The following is a 25535-nucleotide window of genomic DNA, read 5'->3' as shown; positions in this document are numbered from 1 at the left end:
TGTACATCTGCATATGTATATATGACAAATAAAGGATATCTTATCTTATCACCACCATGTTTAACTGTAGAAATGATGTTCCTGTGGTGGAACGTGGTGTTAGATTCACTCCAAATGTAACAACAGCCGTGTCTTTCAGAAATTCCACCTAATCAGTCCACAAAATATTATCCCAAAGGTCTTGGAATCATCTAGATGTTTTTGGCAAATGTAAGACCAATATTTGTGTTATTTTTGGTCAGCGCTGATCTCCTATAAATTGCTTTTTTGCCCAGTATCTTTCTTATTATGGGATTGTGTACATTGACTTTAACTGAGGCAAGTGGGGCCTGCAGTTGTTTAGATGTTTGTCTGGGTTCTTTTGTGACACCGTGGATGAGTTGTTGATGCATCCTTGGTGAAATATTGGGAAGGTTCATCACTAGGGATGTAACGATACACTCTACCCACGATGTGATACGATGCGATTCATGATACTGGGTTCACGATACGATTTTGAAGTTGAAGACAAATGATGACAAAGTTTCCTTTTATTATGTCTCTTAAAGACAGAAAATAAAATACTGTATTTGTTATCATCTTTTATTTATATAAATAATTAATGCCCCTTTATTTCTGAGGTAGGTACAAATGCCAAATAATGCTTAATTTTAAAACAAATCCAACATTATATGAATAAATGAATAATACCAATAAAGAAAGTATCCTCACATAAATAAATTTGGCTGGAAAATACCTTACCTGGCAACTTTGTGAAGTGCCGTCAACCAGGCGAGGTGAATAGCACCAGTGCCCTCTGCTGTTTAAAGTGAATATCGATTCATCTTAAATGAATAACTGATTCAAATCGTGGCACATGTGCACCGATTTTTAACTGTCTTGTGGTGCATCGTTACATCCCTAATCGTTAATGCATCCTTGGTGAAATATTTTCTCAATTCATGTATATTGGCTGTCACTGTGGTTCAGTGGAGTACCCAAGGCTTAGCAATGGCTTTCTCACCTTTTCCTGATAGATTTCTTTATTTGAATCTTTGTAGAACGTGTCATCGTACTGTTTTTGAGACCTTTTAACCTGCTGCACATTGACAGTGATGTTTTATCTGAGTGATGTTTTGATTGATCAGGCCTGACAGTAATCATGCTGCGTGTGGTTAGTAAAATTAAACCCCATGTTAATTGAATTTGCTTAACTGGTTGATTTAGTAGCTAAATGTTGTTCATAAAGGAAACACATCACACGTTCACAGCCAAAGTAAATTTCCATCCCTTCTACAAAGATCTCTAACAGTATTAAATGAAGATACGAAGATGAAATATCAGCATGTCCGGTAACATCTGGCCTTTCAGATCATGGAGCTTTTTTTTTTTTTTTGCGTGTGACCCTACTCCGATGCGAGCGACTGCTGTTTTTTTTTTTTCCCCAGTTCTTGCGTTTCTGATGATTTTGACCCGTTCTAGCAGCAGGCAGGTCTTTTTTCCTGCGTTTTCTCTGTTCTTCTTTTAATGAGTGTCTCATGCAGTGGCGGTGAAGTTTTTTCTTATTCGTTCCCCTCAGCATTCACAGTCAGGTCCAGTTGGAAGGTCAGCTTTCAGCCCTTTTCCCTTTCACAGAGCGAGATACAGAATCACATGAAGCAATTACGCCGTGGCTGTGGCTGTTGTTGCCATAGAGATGTGCCGTCCTGCACCGGGGGTTTTGAACCCATCGTCTTCTGCGACTAACTGTCGTCGTTTTCTCTGGCTTTTTCCTTCTCTCTTCTCGGAAAGCCCTGTTCGCTCGGGTCCCTGGTTTATGTGCACCGGTGGTGATCCTGTGACACTGCAGCTTCATGTGTTTTAGGCTTCTCATGCTGACAGTTTCACTCTTAATAGACAGGATGATGAAAAACATCCTGATGCAGCAGTGGGTTCTGTAAGCCGGAGTTTTTTTGGCATTTTTTTTGGCACCACAACCGCCCGTCCCGAGACTCTCACAATATTCTGTCTGTATGTTTTTTATATGTGGTCACACGTCCTATTCAATAACCCTTAAATATAAATGTAAAGTATTCCCACTTTCTGCATCCATAACAGCCTTCACACACAATATTTTAGTGTGTGGTGTGGGAATTTGTGCCCATTTAGTCAAAAGAGCATATGTAAGGTCAGGCCCTCATGGTGTGAAACTTACCATATAGAAGCACTTTGCAGTTCTACAATTACTGACTGACCTTGTTCTTCAATGGTCAGGGCTCTCCCAGGACCGCTACAGAGCAGGTATTATTTGGGTGGTGGGTCATTCTCAGCACTGCAGTGACACTGACATGGTGGTGGTGTGTTAGTGTGTGTTGTGCTGGTATGACTGGATCAGACACAACAATGCTGATGGAGTTCATAAACACCTCACTGTCACTGCTGGACTGAGAATAGTCCACCAACCAAAAATATCCAGCCAACAGTGCCCCGTGGGCAGCGTCCTGTGACCACTGATGAAGGTCTAGAAGATGACCAACTCAAACAGCAGCAATTGATGAGCGATCGTCTCTGATTTTACATCTACAAGGTGGACCAACTAGGTAGGAGTGTCTAATAGAGTGGACAGTGAGTGGACACGGTATTTAAAAACTCCAGCAGCGCTGCTGTGTCTGATCCACTCTGATGCACAGAATTGTAAAAAAGTATTTGCCCCTCTACTAATTTGCTAATTTGTCACTTTAAAATGACAGATTGTATAACAGATTTTAATCTAAGCTGAAGACACACAAGCAAACACAAAATTCAACTTATAAATTATAATTTTATTAATTTAACGTAAAGATTAATCAAAAACCTCAATCATTTATGTGAAAATAAGTAATTGCCCCCCAAATCATTTGCGATGAGTTTTTTACATCACTGTGGAGGAATCTCTTTGCAGAATTGTTTAATTTGTTTAACTATATCCGAGAGTTTGTTGTCATGAACTGCCTGTTTAGGGTCTTTCCACAGCATCTTAATGGGATTAATCGTAATAAAGGATCTGTAAGCCGGAGGTTTTTGTGGCATTTTCCTGCAGGCACCACATCTGCCAGCATAGGGACTCTCCTGATATTTTCTTTTCATTCTCTCACAACATTCTGTCTATATGTACCTTATACTATTCCAAACTGGAACCAGAGCCGTTTTTGTTGTAATGGGACTGCATATAATGTAGCGGGATTGCAACAAATTATTCCGTATGAATACTGTCCATGAGAAACCTATTGATCTGGACATGACTGGTTTTGACTAGAGGTGACCCTAAAAATCAGTGCTGCTTGCCACGTGATCTTTATGGCCTTCGGTGCCATATCGCGATATTGTTAGCAAACGCACGTCACTCGCTCTCAAGCGCGTAACAGTGAAATAATGGACAGAGTAGTACCTGAGTTAGCACGGAGGCCGAACTAGTCCCTAAAAGCCGAGCTACATCACTAGTGTGGAAGTTTTTCAGATACAGAAGGTTGGACAAAACTTGCAAAAATACTGTAATGACAAAAGGTGGCAACACATCAACTTTATTTCAGCACCTAAAGCAAAAGCACCCACGTGAGTACGAGGAGTGTCGGTCACTGCGTGAGTAGGAGAATGATGAGGCCAAAAACTGTCAGTGAACGAACATAAAATACACAGGTTACCATCTGAGAACATTTAAAACTTTCCTTCGTGTATGAGCATGGAAACTGAATCACTGAGTCAATGAGTCAGAAACGACTCTTTTCAGACGAATTATTCATTGGAATCAAATCAGAAAACTGTGCTTATATCTGTGGTAAAGATTAATTCGTGTTGCTCACTCTGTGGGCAAAACAACTCCGGTTCAAGAGATTCAGATGTATAAACCAATCAGAGCTTCGAATTCAGATTCTGGGCGGAATTTCAGGCTCTCTTTTCATTGGTTGCTGTATAATTCTGGATTTTTTTCGATGCTCATTTATTTGAAGTAAAATAAACAGCATGTGAGATTCTGCTGGTTTGTTTAATATAAATATTGTCAATATGAATACAAATACAGCCTGTAATAATACAAAATATAAACACTGTAATTAGTCAGAATTGATCAGAACTACAATGTTTTGTGTTTTTAAGAGAACTTATAAACAATATAAGGTAAAATACGGGCGGTGGCCTGCCATTGTACTTTAACTTTACATTATATCGTATCGTATTGTATATCGCCACTTCTCAAAAGCATATCGAGATCTGAGTTTTTTTAGCCATATTGCCCAGCCCTACTGGAAGTGATGCTTAATTTAATGTACATTTAGTAACATTTGTACCTGAGATTTCCTGACTGTCTGCAAAACAAAAGTGTTTTTAAAATAAACTTTTTAAAAAGTGTTCTTATAAATCGCTAGTGAAGATCGTTATTTCAAAAATATCCCAAAATATCGTGATATTATTTAAAGGCCATATCGCCCACCCCTACATTCCAGTATCACCAGTATGTTCCTGTACTAATGCTAATGTTGTAGTAATGCTATAGTGACCTGGTAGCTTAGTGGTTATTGTAAAGGACTAGTAATCAAAAGGTCGCTGGTTCAAGCCCCACCCCTGTCAAGTTGCAAGAATAAATGTATGTCAAAAAACAAACAGCAGTGTTCTTTGCTTTTGTTTCCATTACCTGTTGAACGTACTGTCACTTTTGTTAACATAGGAATCATCAAGCTGGTTGGTTGGTGGTGACCAATTGGAGTCTCTCTCTTGTCGCTGCCTCCACCCTCACCCCTGATCAAGGAAGGCAGAGGCTGTCACGTTCCCCCTCAGACATGCACAGCTGCTGATTGCTTCTTGTAACCTGCTAGGATCATGGTCTCACAGAGTTCAGTATCACATCTGTGATCAGCCGCCCCCCGTGCAGGCGACTCGACCGGGCAGCAGAGGTCACAATCGCCTCTGTGACTCTTCCTCCTTCCTCCCCCTACACACTTCCACACACCCCTCCAATTTTTCAGGGTTTGGGGCCGGCACTAAGGGTGCACTGATATGCCCCAACCCCCCAAATGGATAGGTTCATGTAACACTATGTGCCTTTTGTATTTGTGAGCCCATTCTGAAATTCGAACCCCCGTATCTCCAGCACCATGGCTTTTATCATTGCACCACACAAGCTCACAATAGGCCACTACATACAGTGGCTTTAGTACATGGTACTCTGTCTTGGTGGATTTTTTTAATCACTTTGTAAAACACCAAAGGCAGAGAGCACCTTCTTTTGAAACAGTAGCTGTGCTAAGCTCAGATGTTATTTTCATTTGAAGCTAATCTTATAGAATCTTATAAAAGCCTTTTACAGACGTCGAACCTCTCACATCTTTAATAAAAATCTTCATGTCTGACAATCTCCTGTGCGAGGAATATTCATTATAAACTGTAATCATGGACTCGTAGATGAGAAACTTCTTTATTAAATGTCTCAAACGGTGGGCGTATGAGTGTATGAGATTAGTTTAATGCCAGACAGATTGGATTCCTTATATCCTCGGACTAACAGCCTATAAGTATTTAAGCTTCTCAAGAAACGGCTCAGAAGCTCGCCAGAAATTCCATCACGGTGCTCTCATTGTGCATCGCTCACCGGCGTCTCCTGTTCGCAGGGAAAGTTTCCTCAGAGTTTCCTCCGGGGTAATGAGGCAAACGGGGTAAAAGAAAGTAGCCGAATTCATAACGCAATCAATTAAAGGCAGCAGTGCAGTTAGGCTGACAGCAGGAGGAACTGACGGGGTCCTACTGGATGCTCCCCAGCCACCTGGACTATATTTCATCCTCTCCAGCAGCATCAGCTGATACAGAAAAGTAGCTTTTTACAAGACTCCTATTAGTTTGCGAGTGCGCCAAATGTCACCTCGACCTTTATTGGACTTAACTGCACTTTTAACCAGCTCACACAGTTTAGGGTCGTTTTTACTGCTCCAGACGCTGGCATCAGGCCGGACATGAAGCGCTTCAAATGAACGTCTCGCAGCTCTTCATTAATACTGATTGCAATCGTGTAACATCTGTCTCCCTCGGGGGGCACAATTCTCAAATTTAGCTGTAGTTTATAGATGAGAAACTTGTTTACACATAGTAAAAAGTATCGGTGGCTACATTTTTGAAAGCGCTCTACCATCAGAATAAAGAAGCTGGGATCCTACTGCTGAGATCCGTGGTTTGGATCTCAGAGGTGCTGTCTGCCGGTCAGGTGTCTACACAGACCTGATTGGCTGTGTTGGCAAACAGCCCAGCCATTGGGAAGTGCACTCTCAGTGCTGGTTTCAAGCCCGGGTATAATTAGGAGGGTTGTGTCAGGAAGGGCGTCTGGTGTAAAAAAATGTGCCAAGTCTGATGTAGTTGGAGGCATGAAAGCAAATTTTTGTCAGGAAATACACTTTCATTTTTATTCATTGTGATGTTCCCCATTTCTTCTTTCTTTTTATTTTTAACTGTTAAGACCAGCAGATTTCAGCAGGTTTTCAGCAGATTTTGTACAAACTAAAACTACTTTTACTCGAATAGCACTGAGCTCATTCAGCCACTGTTGAACTCCTGAGCTGGGCCCTGAACCCTCACTTGCTAACACTTTGTCGGTCCCAATTGTAGGTCACTTTGGATTTTTTGTGCTTTTATATTAGGCTGTAGTCTGGACAAACAGCCACTTTTTTGTTTTCTTACTTCTTATGTATTTTGTTAAAATATAAATCATAGTTTGATTAGTGGTCATTTATGCTGTGGTTAATTGTTATTGTCATTTTTCAGCAAGTCCAGTCGTGGCCTATTTTAGCGGTTTTTTAAATATATTTGAAACAGATTTTTAGCAGGTTATTAGTAGATTTTTAATATATATTGAAACAGATTTTTAGCAGGTTATTAGTAGATTTTTAATACATTTGAAACAGATTTTTAGCAGGTTATTAGTAGATTTTTTTATATATTTTAAACAGATTTTTAGCAGGTTATTAGTAGATTTTTTTTTATATATTTTAAACAGATTTTTAGCAGGTTATTAGTAGATTTTTAATATATTTGAAACAGATTTTTAGCAGGTTATTAGTAGATTTTTTTATATATTTTAAACAGATTTTTAGCAGGTTATTAGTAGATTTTTTTATATATTTTAAACAGATTTTTAGCAGGTTATTAGTAGATTTTTAATATATTTGAAACAGATTTTTAGCAGGTTATTAGTAGATTTTTTTGTTGATTTTTAATATATTTGAAACAGATTTTTAGCAGGTTATTAGTAGATTTTTAATATATTTTAAATAGATTTTTAGCAGTTTTTTAATAGATTGTAAACAGATTTTTAGCAGGTTTTTTAGCAGATTTTTTGTTGATTTTTAATATATTTTAAATAGATTTTTAACAGATTTTTGGTAGATTTTTTTATATATTTTCAACAGATTTTTAGCAGTTTTTAAAATAAATTTTAAACAGATTTTTTGTAGATTTTTGGTAGATTTTTTTTATATATTTTAAACAGATTTTTAGCAGTTTTTAAAATATATTTTAAACAGACTTTTAGTAGATTTTTTAGCAGGTTATTAGTAGAATTTTAGTAGATTTTAAACAGAATTATTTCAATTTTTTAGTAGATTTTAAATAGATTTGTAGCAGGTTTTTTTTTCTTTTAGCAGATTTTTAGCAGGTTTTTTACAGCAGATTTCTAGTAGATTTTCATTAGATTTTGTATAAACTAAAGCTACTTCTACTCGAATAGCATCGATCTCATACCTCATCCACCCTACTGCAAACTCTCTCCCAAAATGTCTCATGTTCCCCTGGCAGTACATGAGAGTGGGACGACGTTTTTGATTATTGAGGTGTTTCTGCCTCCTGAATAAATTTCCTCTTGTTTAGTCCCTTCACCTCTCTGCAGGTTTTCACTAGTGTGTGACGAGAGCACGCCTCTCACCTGCCAACTCTTTCATTTCCAGTCCAATCACTGCTGCACTACAGTGCTTTTGACTGACAACATTCCGTTCTCACTGTGTGTGTGTGTGTGTGTGTGTGTGTGTGTGTGTGTGTGTGTGTGTGTGTGTGTGTGAGTGTGAGAGAGAGAGGGGGGTCTTTTACATCCTTTTTTTCTTTTTCTTTCTTACACCTGCTGGTGCTGCCGGTGCCTCCTGATCCTGGCTTCAAAGTGTTTTTTATTTAAAATTTTTATTTGAGCGGTCTGTCTGAAACTATCAATAAGCAAGGACGATTGACCCGCTTTGCAGACCCCTTACGGGAGCAGCCAAAAGACGGCACCCAGGTGGTGCAGCCGTAAACCTGAGGTTAGTCTTATTAGTGCTGTCGGTCGGTCAGGTGTCTATACAGTGAGTACTGAGGATGGTGGGTAACTGAACAGCCTAGTCAGTGGGAGGTAAGCCGACCAGAGTGATCTGCTGTAATGACCCTTAATACTGGATCAGCCGAAAAATTAAGAAGAAATTAACAACTTGATAGATCTGTCTATTGATTTTGATCCAGTTTACATTTACATTTTCAGCATTTAGACACTTTTGATTCAAAGCGCCCACAGTAGACAATCTAAGCAATTGAGGTTTAAGGGCCTTGCTTAAGGGCCCAACAGTGGCAACCTGGCAGTGGTGGGGCTTAAATCAACAATCTTCTGAATACTAGCCCAGTATATAACCACTAGGCTACAACTGCCCATCATAAGAATGTGCTAGACCTTTAATTCTTGATCGGGAGACTCAGTAAATACAGAGATATGTTTGTCTGTAGTGGACAAGTAAGTCTCACTCATTAAAAATCAAAACACTGAATGGACCTGCACATCAAAGCACACCAGCTCTTACATAGAGGTAAAATATAAAAGGCTTTCGGCCAGCGAAACGTTCCTTCAAGCGGTGCATCCAGACTATTATAATCACACACACTTAGCATTTCATTTGTTCAGATTTCAAAGCACGTGTAATGACTTTTCCTCCCATTAGCACCAGGCTTTCATTTTCTCTCAGCATTTCCACTCGCTGGACTTCTCCATTAAGCACAAACTACCAGCTGTTTTATTTCTGTGGAATCTCACAAGCCGCCAGAACAGCTGCAGAGCTTCTTGGCTGAGATTCTACAACTCTTGGCAATTCTACTGAAAAAAGATGGAGGAGCGAGGATGGTAATTGTTTGGGAACACTCGTCCCTTTAAAGGGAATGGTCGCTGTAGATCCAAACAAAGTAAATATGATGAAATGTTTATGAAACATCGTGATTTCTTTTAATTGGTTTCTTTTAGGATGACACAGCCCTCACAACATTCACAGAATGGTTCGAAATGATTTAAATGAGATTTCATGGCCTTCACGGTTACCAGATCCTTACCTCAGTTAAACACATTACACCACAGAGCAGTGGTCTATCATGCTAGCCCAGGGGTCCTCAAACTTTTTAACCAAAGGGCCAGATTACTGTTCTTCAGTGTTTCAGGGGGCCGGACTGCAGGTGAAATAGTAAACACACCCAAAAAAGCTATTTACTATGTATACTGGATGTATTGTCTGTGCTTTGTATAATTGTAGTTCATAATGATAAGGCAGAAATGTTATTTATTTTAATAATTTCCATTATCCTTCCTCATACAGTGTTTCCGTAAAAGAATCAGTGTGAACTGTGAGCCTACTTTTGCCTGACGAGAGTAAGCGTCAGGTTCCATATTTGTTACTGCCAGTCATAATAGCTAATAAATGTTGATCAGTGAGTCTGGATCTGACTCCGACTCAAACTCAGCTTTATTGTCATTCAAAACCATGTACATGATTAGAACGAAATGCACTTACTCAGGTCTTAAACAGAATAATATATAAAATATAAATAGCAAGAAAACCAAGTTAAGTAAAAATAAAACTTAGGACTTAAAAAGACTAGAAGAAATAACTAAGATAGGAATTTTAAATATTTACATTTACATTCAAGTATTGCACAGGAACTACAGCAGCTTTATGTGGATCTAAAGTGCACGATTCGAACTATATCAGCAGAAAAAGGCAGCACCAGGTCACAGGTGTTTAAGGTAACTGGTGAATAGACAGTACATGAGGGGTGGAGCAATTTAGCAGTCTGACTGCATCCGGTTGGAGATTTAAGGTGTTTCAACTTCGAAAAAGTCTGCTCACAGATGCAGATGCTCCCGAAAACGGTAGTTACTTTGAGTGCATGTTTTATTGAGATCGGGGAGCTCACAATGGAAAGAGAAGCATAAAAATTAAACAATGTGCTTGAGTTTTGATTTTGGATGCATAAATGCGTTGATCTCCGGGAGCAGGTCGTTAAAACATTTCAAAACTCGCCCCGACTCAGCCAGCGGATCTCAGTAAAGCACATCTTCAGCTCAGACAAGAATTCCTGAAACTGCCTGTAGTTAAGAGCATTAGCTTTAATGAAATTAACACAGGACACGAGGATTTTCATAACGAAATCCCACTTAACTGCTTCGCAACACAGTTCAGTGGCTGCGGTCACTCATCTCTCTCTTGATGCGCCAATCACTCCTCTCATGCTTGGAGCGCCACCCGTTGGATCGCTGCCGTGTAATCTACTGAGACTCCATGTGGCCATTTTTTGTTTCCTCTGTTATTTTTTTCCCCGTTATAATACTGTGAGTTCGAAGATGAACAGCGGCCAGTCAACATGTATTGCTGCTGTGGTTAAAAGGGCCGGTCAAATTAAAGCAAGTATGCGGCCCGCGGGCCGTAGTTTGATGACCCCTGTGCTAGCCAGTCATTGCTGAGATCTGGGTTTAACTCTCAGTAGTTACTGTCAGTCAGTCCTCTACAGAGATGGGATTGGCTATGTCTTTGTGGTAAAGGTTGTCTAAGCCTTGCAATGGATTTGCACCCTGTCCAGGATATTTCTGGATGTGTTTCCCGGTTGAACCAGACTCGCCATGACCCTGACCATTTATATTTGACATTTTCTGCATTTAGCAGACGCCTTTATCCAAAGTGACTTACAGCACTGGGACAGTATACAGTCTGAGTAATTATGTGTTGAGGGCCTTGCTCAAGGGCCCAACAGCAGCAACCTGGCAGTGGTGGGGCTTGAACCAGCAACCTTCTGATTACAGTACCAGTAACTTAACCACTAAGCTACAGCTGCCTGACCAGGATAAAGCCGTTATAATGTAAATGATGAATATAATAGACACCATTCTCCATCTTCATCACCATCTTTGAAAAAAGTGTGCTCCATATTTCCAGAGACTTAAGCTGGATTCCATTCCACAGGGTCTTTACGCAGTGCCCCCTGTGATCCCCACACACTAATTATGTGATGTTGGTTAAGTCCCTTCATTCGGATCGCCCTGCAGTGTCATCACATGATCGTCAGAGCGTTGTGTTGACAGTGATCTTTGACCGTTCCTTCTTTATCTAAACTAACTAGCAATCTAATGAAGCACAGCCATGTATATAATAATTGGATTTTTTCTTTGCATTTTATTCCCCAATTGTCCTCCCAATCTAGTCATGTCTAATTACCCAATTGCATTATGCTTCCTCTCTACTGATGCTGACCTCCACTCTGATCGACCGTGACTTACACTCCTCGGACACGTGTGCAGTAGCCGACTGCACCTTTTCACCTGCACGAGGCGAGTTCATATGCAGATCAGCTTTGCGTGCTAAGAGACGCACCCTTTTGTGCAGGCACCATCCATCAGCCAGCAGAGGTCGTATTTGCATTAGTTATGAGGAATCCCCTCCGGCACTCTCCCTATGAATGAGCCAAATCGTTGTTCATGTAGGCGCCCAGCCTGCCGGTAGCAGAGCTGAGATTCAAACCCGCTAGACCACCGTGCCACCTAATCACAATGGACATGCAACAGGTTTGTATCTTGTTTACACTGTGTTGCATTGCTTGTGATTAGTCATGTGAAAGATTTTGCAGCATTTCTGGACGTTTACTGGTTACTTTCACATCACTGGTAGGTTTCAGCAAAGATTAATGAAACATTAGTCAGCTGTCAGCACCAGCTGCCTTAACCTTTTGCAAGACATGCAATGACTGATGGGAAAATTTTACTGTCCACTTCCTGTGTAGTGATGAACGGTTACTCAAGACTCCCTACACAGTTTGAAATACAGTGGACCCTTGACTTACCAATTTAATTGGTTCCGAAGGGCTGTTCTTAAGTCAAAATGTTTGTTAGTTAAACCTATTTTTCCCATAAGAAATAATGTAAATAGAATTAATCCGTGCCAGACCTCCCAAACCACCCCCTTACCTAACATCTCTAATGTCTTAAATGCTCTTTCTTGTTATAAATACAAGTATATTTTCCTTTAATCTTAAATTATAGAATAGACAATACTGTAATAAACAATAATAAACAACAATACACAGTAGTACTGTACATTAAACACACATCACATTTCAGTACAGTACGTGTGCTTTACCATATACACCATAATACATTTCCTTCTTTTTTTTTTTATAAAATGTATCTACCAGAAACAACAATAACTCTCATATTTCTCTATTATTTCTTTCTTTATTTCAATAGTACTCTCTTCTCTCTCACTCACTGTCCCCTCTGTCTGATACACAGTGACACCTACTGGAAAGAGTAATTATACAACATTGAATAGTAATAGATTTGTTCTCACCACTAAGCTTCCTCTGCACCTTCTTTGGAGACGTTTTAATATTGTATTTTACAAAATATAAAGAAAACACCGGAAAAACATCGTCCGCTGTCCGAATGTTCGCTCACTATATATATATATATATATATATATATATATATATATATATATATATATATATATATATATATATATATATATATATATATATATATATATATATATATATATATAGAGAGAGAGAGAGAGAGAGAGAGAGAGAGAGAGAGAGAGAGAGAGAGAGAGAGAGAGAGAGAGAGAGAGAGAGAGAGAGAGAGAGAGAGAGAGAGAGAGAAATGGTTGGAGTGAACTTGTTTGTGATGTCACGTGTTTCGCGAGTTTTTGTTCGTAATCCGAAATTTGTTTGTACGTTAAGTAAAAAAAACAAAAAACGCTCGTAACCCAAAATGTTCGTATGGTAAACGGTTCGTAAGTCAAGGGTCTACTGTACTGGAATGCACCTGTAATCATTTTGTGATGACCTACAACATGATGTTTAGTGTTTTCCTTTAATTGTCAATTGTGATGCATCTTGATTTTGGCAACCCTGAAAGCTACAGATTGAACCAGGCGGTCGAGGCGGCTATGTTGCTCGGTGGGTAGCACTGTCACTTCACAGCAAGAAGGTCCTGGATTCGATTCCTAGGTGGAGTGGTCTGGGTCCTTTCTGTGTGAAGTTTGCACGTTCTCCCCGTGTCAGCGTGGGTTCCCTCCAGGAGCTCCGGTTTCCTCCCACACTCCAAAGACGTGCAAGTGAGGTGAATTGGAGACACTAAATTGTCCAGGACTGTGTTTGACATTAAACTTGTGAACTGATGATTCTTGTGTAATGAGTAACTACCTGTCATGTCATGAATTGAAGTGTAAAATATGACGTTAAAATCTTATCAGCAATAAATAAATAAGTAAACATTAGACGGTCGACGATCTTCGATTTCCAGCAGACACACGGGTACTTGGACGCTCGCCGGCTCATGTCACACCTCCGTGGAGAGAGAAATGACACGACGCGTGTTGAAGGGTTGTAGCTGGCACATAATTCTACCTGCCGCTGATTCCCAGCAGTGTGCGCTGTGCAGAGGTACCGGACAGATGTGTTTGTTCCCCATCCAGATGCTTTCTGGCCGCGTCCATCCGGCAAGACAGGTAAGGCCACTTTCGAGGTCGTTGTCTCCTGGGGTCGACACCGACACGTTGAGGATGAATCTACCGGTCTGAGTCCGAGCACACACTCCATTCTCACCCGCTGCGAGATTAATGCCGCGTAGAGGAAATATAACAGATAGTTTAATTAAGCGCCAGGGCAGAAGATTCATTGGCTAATTTCTGTGGCTGACAGCGCCAATGAGGGCTCAAAGGTACAAGCTGATGAGAGGCAGTCATGAGTGCTTCTGTGTTTAATGAATTAAGTGCTTTTCCCATAAAGTTCTGCCAGCCAGCCTCCACCATTAAACACAGCCGGTGTCACATCACTTCTTTACAACCACGCCGCTCACCTGTCTGATCCAAGTGTACTCTCACACTCAGTGTTCAGTGCATTTCCTAGGGCTGGGCGGTCATAACATTAAAACCACCTTCTTGTTTCTACACTCACTGTCCATTTTATCAGCTCCACTTACCATAAAGAAGCACTTTGTAGTTCTACAATTACTGACTGTAGTTCATCTGTTTATTCACATGCTTTTTAACCTGCTTTCTTTTAACATTGTTAACATTTTTAACATGCTGTTCTTCAATGGTCAGGACCCCCACAGTACTACTACAGAGTAGGTATTATTTAGGTGGTGGATCATTCTCAGCACTGCATTGACACTGACATGGTGGTGGTGTGTTAGTGTGTGTTGTGCTGGTATGAGTGGAGTTTTTAAATATCGTGTCCACTTACTGTCCACTCTATTAGAAACTCCTACCTGGTTGGTCCACCTTGTAGATGTAAAGTCAGAGACGATCGCTCATCTATTGCTGCTGTTTGAGTTGGTCATCTTCTAGACCAGGGGTGGGAAACCTTTTACCCACTGAGGGCCAGATTAATAATTACATATCTGGTCACGGGCCACAGACTACAATGTTGCAACATACAGCCAGTTCCTTTCACTTCAACAAAAAAGAAATCCGTTGTCCATTTTTCTTGAAAGACACGACATTCATCATCAACTCTCCTGCGCTTCGACATTTTTACAAACTTGAACAGACCATGAACAGTCATGGTTGTTGCAGCTAATTGGTTCATTTGATATACGCGTCATCATTAATTGCGGCGACAACAACGCTTGGGCTTCTTTGCTTGCCTTGTTGCTACCGCGACCCTGAAATGGCAGAACAGATGATTATGATGATTAATTGCATAAAGCCCAGACAATAAAATCTAGGAAATATATGGCGGGCCACATTTGATTGAGCGGGAGGCCGTATACGGCCCACGGGCCGGAGGTTCCCCACCCCTGTTCTAGACCTTCATAAGTGGTCACAGTACGCTGCCCACAGGGCGCTGTTGGCTGGATATTTTAGGTCGGTGGACTATTCTCAGTCCAGCAGTGACAGTAAGGTGTTTAAAAACTCCAGCAGCGCTGCTGTGTCTGATCCACTCATACCAGCACAACACACACTAACACACCACCACAATGTCAGTGTCACTGCAGTGCTGAGAATGATCCAACACCCAAATAATACCTACACTGTGGTGGTCCTGCCTATTGAAGAACAGCATAAAAGGGGGCTAACAAAGCATGCAGAGAAACAGATGGACTACAGTCAGTAATTGTAGAACTACAAAGTGCTTCTATATGGTAAGTGGAGCTGATTAAATAGACAGTGAGTGTAGAAACAAGGAGGTGGTTTTAATGTTATGGCTGATCCGTGTACATTACATTACATTTTCAGCACAGAATTTGTGGGGCTTGAACCAGTGACCTTTCAATTACTAGTCCAGTACTTTAACCACTAAGCTACAACTGCCCGAGATCGACTTAATATATCGAGTTATCACTTATTAATTCACTTATTAATCATTAATAACTGCTTAATCCTGGTCAAGGTGTGTCCAGTGGAAACTTTAAACCACACCCAGAGCACAACACGCTCATTCACACACTCTTTTTTCTCAAAGCGACTTAGAATTATTAATTTGAGCAATTGAGGGTAAGGGCCCTGCTCAGGGGCCCAACCGTGGAAACTCTTCTGGACAGCTTCATACCCACTTTAACCCTGCTGGATGGATAAATAAACGTTTACTAACTGTATCCTCCTCACAAGCACTGAGGGATTTCTGTTTTTTTGTTTTTCTGTATCACAGTTTATGTATTCCTGCTGTGTTAAAATGGCTTTATTCACAATGAGGGTGATTTATATAATGAAGGGATCTGTTGGGCTTTGTGTTGTGTTGATTAATAATAATTTAGTTGATGTTTTGAAATAATAAGTCAGCTAGAAATCTTTGAGAGTGAAAATGAAATGTAAATTCTGTTTGATTTGAGAGCTGGATCGTATTATTGTGTTTGTTGATATTGGATCTGTGGTAAAGTCTGTCTACGCCAATCTAACGCTCTCCTATTCTCATTTCACTGAGAGTTAGAAATACTAACACTGCTGTAACATTTATCCTTAAGTTGTAGGATTAAAGGACTATGGCCAAAATTATCTGGACACTTTTACAATGAGCTTGTTGGACAACTCCAAATCCATAGGCATTCATATGGTGGCACCACCACTCTCTTTTTTACCCCTCGTAATTTAGCGTAGTTTGCCTTCCACTGCTGTGGATCCCTGATTGCGTTAGAGGAGGGTATAGCATAGCGTTTGAAGACCCCACTCACTTAGTCTGGTCTGTGTCTGCTGCAGGCACTGCCAATTGTGCCCGCTAGATGGTGCCCAGCCGACCAGCAGAGCCAAAACTCAAACCGGGGTGTTTAGAATCTCAGCACTTGTGAGCGGTAACCCGCTGCGCCACCTGGGCGCCTTTCACAAGATTTTAGAGTGTACCTATGGAAGCACTTGTTAGGTCAGGAACCAGTGTTAAACAAGAAGGCCTGTCCATGACTGTGTTTGACATTAAAACTTGTGAACTGGTAAATCTTGTAACCTGTAACTACCTGACCTGTCATGAATGTAACCAAAGTGTAAAACATGACGTTAAAATTCTAATAAAAAAAATAAATAAATAAAATTACGGCCTCTGATGGATGGATGAAGGTGATTCCACTTAGACCTGTGCGTGACTCTCTGTACATGATATTGATACTTATGTGAACCCGTATAGTGCAGGTGAAAAGAAGTGGTCGGCTATTGCACACATTTTGGAAGGGGCGTGCATTAAGCAGTAGAGGTGCTACTAAAGTGTACGCATACATTAAATAGAGCATCTATGTCTTTATAAACAACATGAAGTCCAAATCACTGAATTCATACCAAGAGCCTGAACCTGCACACTGGATCAGTCTAAGCTCTCTGTATTCCTTCCACTGTCGCCTCACAGCAAGCAGGTCCCATTAAACCCATTTTTCTTTGCTTTGCCAGTGGACGTTTACTCCAGCACTTAAACATGTCTTATAATGCCATGTGGATATTAATATAATCTGCATTTCTTTATTTTCTTCTCTTGCAGACGAACTGAGGAAGTTGAGTTGGTCCGGAATTCCACGGCAAGTGCGTCCCATCACATGGAAGCTCCTTTCAGTGAGTACACCAGTTTATCACCAGTTTAACTCGAACGTTCCTCTCTGATTCAACTCACCCACCACTTTTGTTGGTTCACTGTGGTTTACAAGACATAACATAAAACCTCCACAACGGTGCATTCACGTACAAGTTCATTTAATTCTTATTATTTTTCTCTGTTTTTTTTCTGCTTGCGACCGGTTTGACCTTGTTTATACCGGATTCAAAGTCTTTAAATTTCATCGTCACCAACTGCTGGAGCCCATCCCAGCTCCTCAGCAGGGCAGACACACACACACACACACACACACACACACACACCCATTCACCTATAGGGCAATTAAGTATCCCCAATAAACCTGACTGCATGTTTTGGACAGTGGGAAGAAACCGGAGCTCCCGGAGGAAACCCATGCAGACACGGGGAGAACATGCAAACTCCACACAGAAAGGACCCAGACCGCCCCGCCTGGGGATCGAACCCAGGACCTTCTGGCTGTGAGGCGACAGTGCTACCCACTAAGCCACCGTGCCGCCAATGTTTTAGTTTTAACATGTTAAATTTAGCAAATAAATAGAACAGGCGCCGGAAAATGCCACTTTTTGGTATAATACTGCCTGCATTTGTGTTTGGGTGAAGTACCTCTAAAGCCAAATTGTATTGTTTAATTTGTTGATGCAACATGATCTGAGAGATTTTTAATCATTAAATAAAATGAAGATTAAAGTCTGACAGTCCTGTTTGACTTTGACTGCAGCATTCTCTCTGAATTGTACATTTTATACTCAGTGGTTGTGAGTGAAATAAGAATGAAGTAGTCTCATGCCGAGTGGCTCTTCAGGAAATGTCATAAAGGAGCAGTTACTTGCCTGAAGTGCTGTGAGGATCTTCGAGAGCACTTAGACGTATGTGTGATATGGAAGCACAGCAGAGCGGCGTTTCAGCGTTCGTTAAGTTTAATCCTGTACAGTAGCTGGGCAGTAATTGGTATAAAGGATCACGCGGGATAGAATGAAGACGTTTATGTCCATGTCATGTTAATAGGCTATTCCCATAGGCATTAAACGGGCAGTGTTGTGTCATGTACCATGCTGTGATGGACAGACTGGTGAACGGGGTGCAGGTCACAACTACAGTGAAACAGATTGGATATCTGACTGACCCTCGGTCACTGTGCGGTTGCCGAACTGACACACGTGCATTAATAAACAGACTCTGGACATATATGAGCATTCTTCAAAAAGTTTCCACACTTTTAAACTCTATTTATTATGAATTTTAAAAACAAATGACATCACTTTTCTACATTATCACCTTCCGATGCATTTTCTCCGCATCGTATCTCCGCAAAGTTTTTTCAATTTTTTTATGCATTTTCTCCCTTTTCCTTCCAATCTAGTGCAGTCAATTTGTCTTCCGCTGCCGTGAATCCCTGATTGTGTTCGAGGAGGGTGTATTGCTGCTCACGTGCCCTCTGACGCGTGCGCAGTCTAAGCGCTTAGCCCTTTCTTTTACAGTCGTGGTTCTGCAAAGGCGCCAGGGTCCTTACACAGCTTTTGAAGACCCCACCCACTTAGTCCAGCCTTTTCCCACAGGCCACTTTTTTACGCTGGCCAATTTGTGTCCGCTGCAGGCATTGACAATTGTACCCGCTGGACGGTGCAGAGCCGAGATTCGACCGCGGTGTTCAGAATCTCAGCGCTGGTGAGCTAGCGGAATATCCTGCTTTTTAATGCCGTCAGCAAACAGTGTTTTTGGTTGAGCGTGTAGCCACCGATGCAGCGCTGCTTTCACATCATCATCATCACATGAAAATCTTCTTCCCTTTAAAGCTTCTTTGAGCGTCCAAAAAGGTGGAAATGGGATGGTGCTAAATCCAGACTATAAGCTCCTCCCACCTTCACCGTTTCCAACCAAAATATAAAAGTGTGGAAACTTTTTGAAGATCCCTCGTACAATATGTACGTACTTTGTATTTACGTCCCTACCTAATTCACATCCGTAAAAATGGCATCATGGGCCATGAAACAAGTCGTTTCTTGTGTAATTTGCTGTGAAATTCAAAATATTAGGTTTCTTTTTAGTGATTTAACATTTTTATTCAAGTGCCTTAAGTTTATTGGTTAATTTGCACTGTGAGGTGGTCTCAGCAATCCTACGGCAATTCAGTTAGTCAAAATGTCCAAGATGTCGAAATCTAAAGCAGCTAAAAAAAAAAACAACTTGGGTAACTGAGTTTGGAAAACTCCCAACCAATTCTGTGGACGTGGGGGAGGGGGGGTCAAAACACAGATGAGTATTTTCGTATTTGAGACAGAACATAAAGGCTCGCACCATCGCTGGATGTTTTAGGTTTACATTCAACTATTAAGGCAACTGTGCTGTGTATTGTAGCTTAAATTTATTCTATTATTCAATTTATGAGTGTCACGGCGGCTTAGTGGGTAGCACTGTCACCTCACCTCAGGGGTTTCCTCCGGGAGCTCCGGTTTCCTCCCACAGTCCAAAACATGCAGCCAGGTTAATTGGAGACACTGAATTGCCATATAGGTGAATGTGTGTGTGTATGTGTATGTGTGTGTATGTGTGTCTGCCCTGTTTTGGACTGGCGCCCCACCCAGGGTGTTACTGTGTGCCTTGTGCCCATTGAAAAGCTGGGATAGGCTCCAACCCCCCCTCCCCACTCCGAGACCCTAATTGGATAAGTGGTTAAAAAAATGAGTGTAATTTAATGACTGCTGTCTGTAAAATTAAGCCCTATTTATACTGTTATTTCAGTTTGACCCCACAGCTGTAGTCGCACTCCATCGACGTTCATCGACTCATGTGGTCTGCGATGCGACTTTATTTAAACCATTTCTCCGTCCTTGCTGTGAGCAAAGGTGCAATTTCAAACAGCTGGAAATCATCCTTTAAAAAGAGCGATGGTCGGCGTGGCGGGCCCGGGGAAAGTGGCGCTGGGGCGGTGTCACCGTCTGAACGGTTCTTTTAATGTACAATCGATTCTCCGTCCTGCTGAGTGCACACAAAGTGCAACCCCGGTCTTCTACTGGAGCCGGGCTAAACGCTCCCCTAAGTAGAAATCATTTTTGTTTTGTCAGTTCCTTTCTTGAACATAAAGATTTCATTTGCTCCTGAAATTGATTTCTTAAACCTAGTTTTCAGGAAGGGCAAGAGAAATAGAGAGGCTAAAAAGAAGCAAATAACTGTTTGCTGTACTTTAGCATTTAGAGGTTTGGAAAACACACAGGGGAGTGAAGATAGCAGCGGGAATCACTGATCCTTCTGCAGCCAGGACTGACATGAGCTATGATCCTGATAGCTTTCTGTTTATATCTGTGTTTCAGTTGCTCCTCCTAGAAACTCCACAAAATCATCTTGATCATCAGAAATAATCAAACAACCACAGGTCGTAGGCAAAAAATATTTGGTCTTGTCAATTTCTAACACATAAACACTTAATAACGGGTGAAGCAGCACCAATCTGCCCTATTATGCAAATTACCTTTAATAATAAAACATATCTGACTTGACTGCCTGGACCTTGAGCTTGACCCCGGAGCTTGTTGAAACGAATGGGAAACTTATACTACCAATAAACTCTATGAGGTCCACCCTACCGTAAAAACGGATAGAGCTCAGTCAATACCCCAAAAAATGATGGGAACACATCTACACACACTCACCCATACGTACATGCTAAAAGGGGGACAGGCCCCCACTTTCCCCCTTTGTGGATCTATTCATACCAAAAGATGAACACCACCAGAACATACACCATTCAACCATAACTTTAAGACCACCTCCTTGTTTCTACACTCACTGTCCATTGTGTCAGCTCCACTTACCATATAGAAGCACTTTGTAGTTCTACAATTACTGACTGTAGTCCATCTGTTTCTCTGCATGCTTTGTTAGCCCCCTTTCATGCTGTTCTTCAATGGTCAGGACTCTCCCAGGACCACCACAGAGCAGGTATTATTTAGGTGGTGGATTATTCTCAGCTCTGCAGTGACACTGACATGGCAGCGCTGCTGGAGTTTTTAAACACCTCACTGTCACTGCTGGACTGAGAATAGTCTACCAACCAAATATATATCCAGCCAACAGCGCCCCTTGGGTATGCGTCCTGTGACCACTGGTAAAGGTCTCAAAGATGACCAACTCAAACAGCAGCAATAGATGAGCGATGGTCTCTGACTTTACATCTACAAGGTGGACCAACTAGGTAGGAGTGTCTAATGGAGTGGACAGTGAGTGGACACGGTATTTAAAAACTCAAAACTCAACTTAAAATAAAAAACGACCTATAGTTGTTACAGTGGCAGCCTGGCAGAGGTGAGGCTTGAACCAACAACCTTCTGATTACTAGTCCAGTAGCTTTACCACTAGGCTACAACTGCCCTGCTGTACCGACAGTAACGCACCATTTTTTCCATTATCCCTCGTCTCATTGTGCAGGTGCCTTCGATTAGCCAGCAGAGGTCAGAAATGCAGCAGTTATGAGGAATCCCCTCAGACAGCCCACCCCTGAACGAGCCAATCATGGTCATATAGGCACCCAGCCTGCCGGTAGCAGAGCTGAGATTCGAACCTGTGAGTTTGCCCACTTAGCGGATGTTTTTAAAAAGAGCATTCCACTTACATTTCTGCCATTTAGCAGACGTCCTTATCCAAAGCGACTTAAAGTTCCAAGAATCCAAGGTCTTGGGAATTGAACCAGCAACCTTCTGATCCAGTCCAGTACCATAACCACTAAGCTTTAACATGCACAGAGAAATGTGCTTTGCTTCCTGTGTACCGTCGCAGCTAGTGAGGTGACTCCTAATCTGTCCTTCACTCCCTCAGACATGATCTGTTGTGTCTGTAGAGCTCTCGACCAGTCGACCAGACGTCTGTCACCACTGAGACTTCAGCCTGGGCATTTAATGCTGAGCTTAAGCTCACTTATCTCACATCCCTGGCATGTATAAAACGAACGAAATAACGGAAACTGCACGTTTAAAAGTCACTTGGTTTTGTAGGGGGATTCAATCTCAGTTTCAAATAGCTGCATAGGTGAGTTGTTTCATATCGATTACTGATGAATTACAGCTGTTTCAGTCTCCAAAACTGGTATAAATTGATGGTTGTGACCCACGGCTGTAGTCGCACTCTGTTGAAGTCCATCGACTCATGCGGGAGAACCGTGTGGTTTGTGATGCGACTTTATTTCAGCCATTTCTCCGTCCTTGCTGTGAGAAAAGGTGCAATTTCAAACAGCTGGAAATCATCCTTTAACAAGAGCGATGGTCATCGAGGCTGGCTCTGGGACACTGGTGCGGAGGAAGCAGTCCTGCATCAGCAAGCAGGAACTGTGGTCATAATCAGAAGCTCAAACTCTCTCTGCCTGCTCCCTGGACTCTGAGGAAACCAAACGTAATACATAATATAGCGAAGTCCACGAAACAGAATATGTTACCACTTGACTATCTTTCTTTGTACAACACAACCAGACCCAGTTTCCCAAAACACAGATTTATCTTTACGGGCGGATCAAAAACAGAGACCCATGTGGGTGCTGCAGCAGTATCCGCCTCCCTCATCATGCTTCAATATTTACGGCAGAGGCTCATGCACTCCTCTTGGTTGTCAGACATATATCTATTAGTCCCATAAACTATATATTATCTGTTCAGACTCAAAATCAAGATTCAAAGTAGCTTTATTGGCATGACTGTAGGAAACAATGTTGCCAAAGTATTACAACGATGATAACAGAATTACAAAAGAGGCAAAAGATGACAATAAAACAATAAACAATAAAAGTGAATAAAGATAAAATAAAAACAATAAACAATTAAAGTGAATAAAGATAAAATAAAACAATAAACAATTAAAGTGAATAAAGATAAAATAAAACAATAAACAATTAAAGTGAATAAAGATAAAATAAAACAATAAACAATTAAAGTGAATAAAGATAAAATAAAACAATAAACAATTAAAGTGAATAAAGATAAAATAAAACAATAAACAATAGAAGTGAATAAAGATAAAATAAACAATAAACAATAAAAGTGAATAAAGATAAAATAAAACAATAAACAATAAAAGTGAATAAAGATAAAATAAAAAAAATTGACAATAAAAGTGATTAAAGATAAAATAAAAAAAATAAACAATAAAAGTGAAAAGATAAAATAAAATAAAAAAACAATAAAAGTGAATAAAGATAAAATAAAAAAACAATAAAAGTGAATAAAGATACAATAAAAAACAATAAAAGTGAAAAGATAAAATAAAAATAAACAATAAAAGTGAATAAAGATTCAATAAAAAACAATAAAAGTAAATAAAGATAAAATAAAAAAACAATAAAAGTGAATAAAGATAAAATAAAAAAACAATAAAAGTGAATAAAGATACAATAAAAAACAATAAAAGTGAATAAAGATAAAATAAAATAAAAAACAATAAAAGTGAAAAGATAAAATAAAAACAAACAATAAAGGTGAATAAAGATACAATAAAAAACAATAAAAGTAAATAAAGATAAAATAAAAAAACAATAAAAGTGAATAAAGATAAAATAAAAAAACAATAAAAGTGAATAAAGATAAAAAAAAAAAAAAAAAAAAAAAAAAGTGAATAAAGATAAAATAAAAAAAACATGGCCAGACTGTGGTTACTGAGTCGGTACTTGGTCAAGATCCGTCTCTGCTGTGGATCTCTGACTGTTGTGAGATACGGCTCCAGTTTGTACTTCCCGGAAGCATTCTAGTCTGCTGTGAGATTGGATTTGGTTCTCCCAGTGTTCTACATAGATATCTGTTCTTACTCTTAGCTATGAGCTGTTGGACAGTGCTGTTATCTGTGGTGAGGCCTGTTTGAGGGTCAGAGAGTCTCAGGACCAGCTGGCTGAGGGCAACTCTTTTCAGGGGTCAGGTTTTGGCACTGAAGTGCTTTAAATTGTCCTATTATACAATTTTTTAAATTGTATGCAAAATCCTGCATACAAGCTCTTAAAGCCATGAAGACAGACCACCCAATAACCAGAGAACTGCTCAATATGGACAAAGAACTTTACAGCCAAGGTTTTTCCATCTTCTACTGCTGGATACCAGGTCACAGTGGCATAGAAGGAAACGAAAAAGCAGACAGCCTGGCAAAGGAAGCAAAAAATCAAGACATTGCTTGGAAATACATTCCCAAAACTGATGCTTACCCACAAATCAAAGTTTACTGCAGAGAGAAATGGCAAGGAGAGTGGTCCAGCAATGCGCAAAATAAACTACATGAAATAACTCCCAACATCGGTATTTCACACAATCGAGACTTTTGAAATAGACAAGACCAGACGATTATAACTTATTGCCGAATAGGCCGTACTGCCCTCACCCACCTACACCTCATGGTTGGCGAGCAGAAACCAGTTTGTCAATTCTGTGCTAACCCCCTAACAATTAAACATACACTGCCTGGCCAAAAAAAAGGTCACACACTCTAATATTTGGTTGGACCGCCTTTAGCTTTGATTACAGCACGCATTCGCTGTGGCATCGTTTCCACAAGCTTCTGCAATGTCACAACATTTATTTCTGTCCAGAGTTGCATCAATTTTCCCCCAAGATCTTGTATTGATGATGGGAGATTTGGACCACTGCACAAAGTCTTCTCCAGCACATCCCAAAGATTCTCAATGGGGTTCAGGTCTGGACTCTGTGGTGGCCAATCCATGTGTGAAAATCATGTCTCGTGCTCCCTGAACCACTCTTTCACAATCTGAGCATGATGAATCCTGGCATTGTCATCTTGGAATACGCCCGTGCCATCAGGGAAAAAAAAATCCATTGATGGAATAACCTGGTCGTTCAGTATATTCAGGTAGTCAGCTGACCTCATTCTTTGGGAACATAACGTTGCTGAACCTAGACCTGACCAACTGCAGCAACCCCAGATCATAGCACTGCCCCCACAGGCTTGTACGGTAGGCACTAGGAATGATGGGTGCATCACTTCAGCCGCCTCTCTTCTTACCCTGATGCACCCATCACTCTGGACTCTGGTAAATCTGGACTCATCAGACCACATGACCTTCTTCCATTGCTCCAGAGTCCAATCTTTATGCTCCCTAGCAAATTGAAGCCGTTTTTGCCGGTTAGCCTCACTGACAAGTGGTTTTCTTAAGGCTACACAGCTGTTTAGTCCCAATCCCTTGAGTTCCCTTCGCATTGTGTGTGTGGAAATGCTCTTACTTTCACTATTAAACATATCCCTGAGTTCTACTGTAGTTT

The 25535-nt window shown here is 40.6% G+C and overlaps 1 protein-coding gene across 2 annotated transcripts in view; it reads left to right on the top strand.

Moving 5' to 3' along the window:
* Positions 1–25535, top strand: part of tbc1d22a (TBC1 domain family, member 22a) — a 259440-nt gene that overhangs the window by 20873 nt on the left and 213032 nt on the right. For both annotated transcript variants that reach the window (XM_062996460.1, XM_062996461.1), the window contains exon 5: positions 17206–17276. In XM_062996460.1, the coding sequence (XP_062852530.1) occupies positions 17206–17276 (71 nt within the window). The remainder of the gene's footprint in view (positions 1–17205; positions 17277–25535) is intronic.

Source organism: Trichomycterus rosablanca, chromosome 1 (genome assembly GCF_030014385.1).
Source record: "Trichomycterus rosablanca isolate fTriRos1 chromosome 1, fTriRos1.hap1, whole genome shotgun sequence".
Taxonomy (NCBI): domain Eukaryota; kingdom Metazoa; phylum Chordata; class Actinopteri; order Siluriformes; family Trichomycteridae; genus Trichomycterus; species Trichomycterus rosablanca.
Note: the sequence above shows the minus strand (reverse complement) of the source record. Positions and strands in the feature narration are given on the sequence as shown.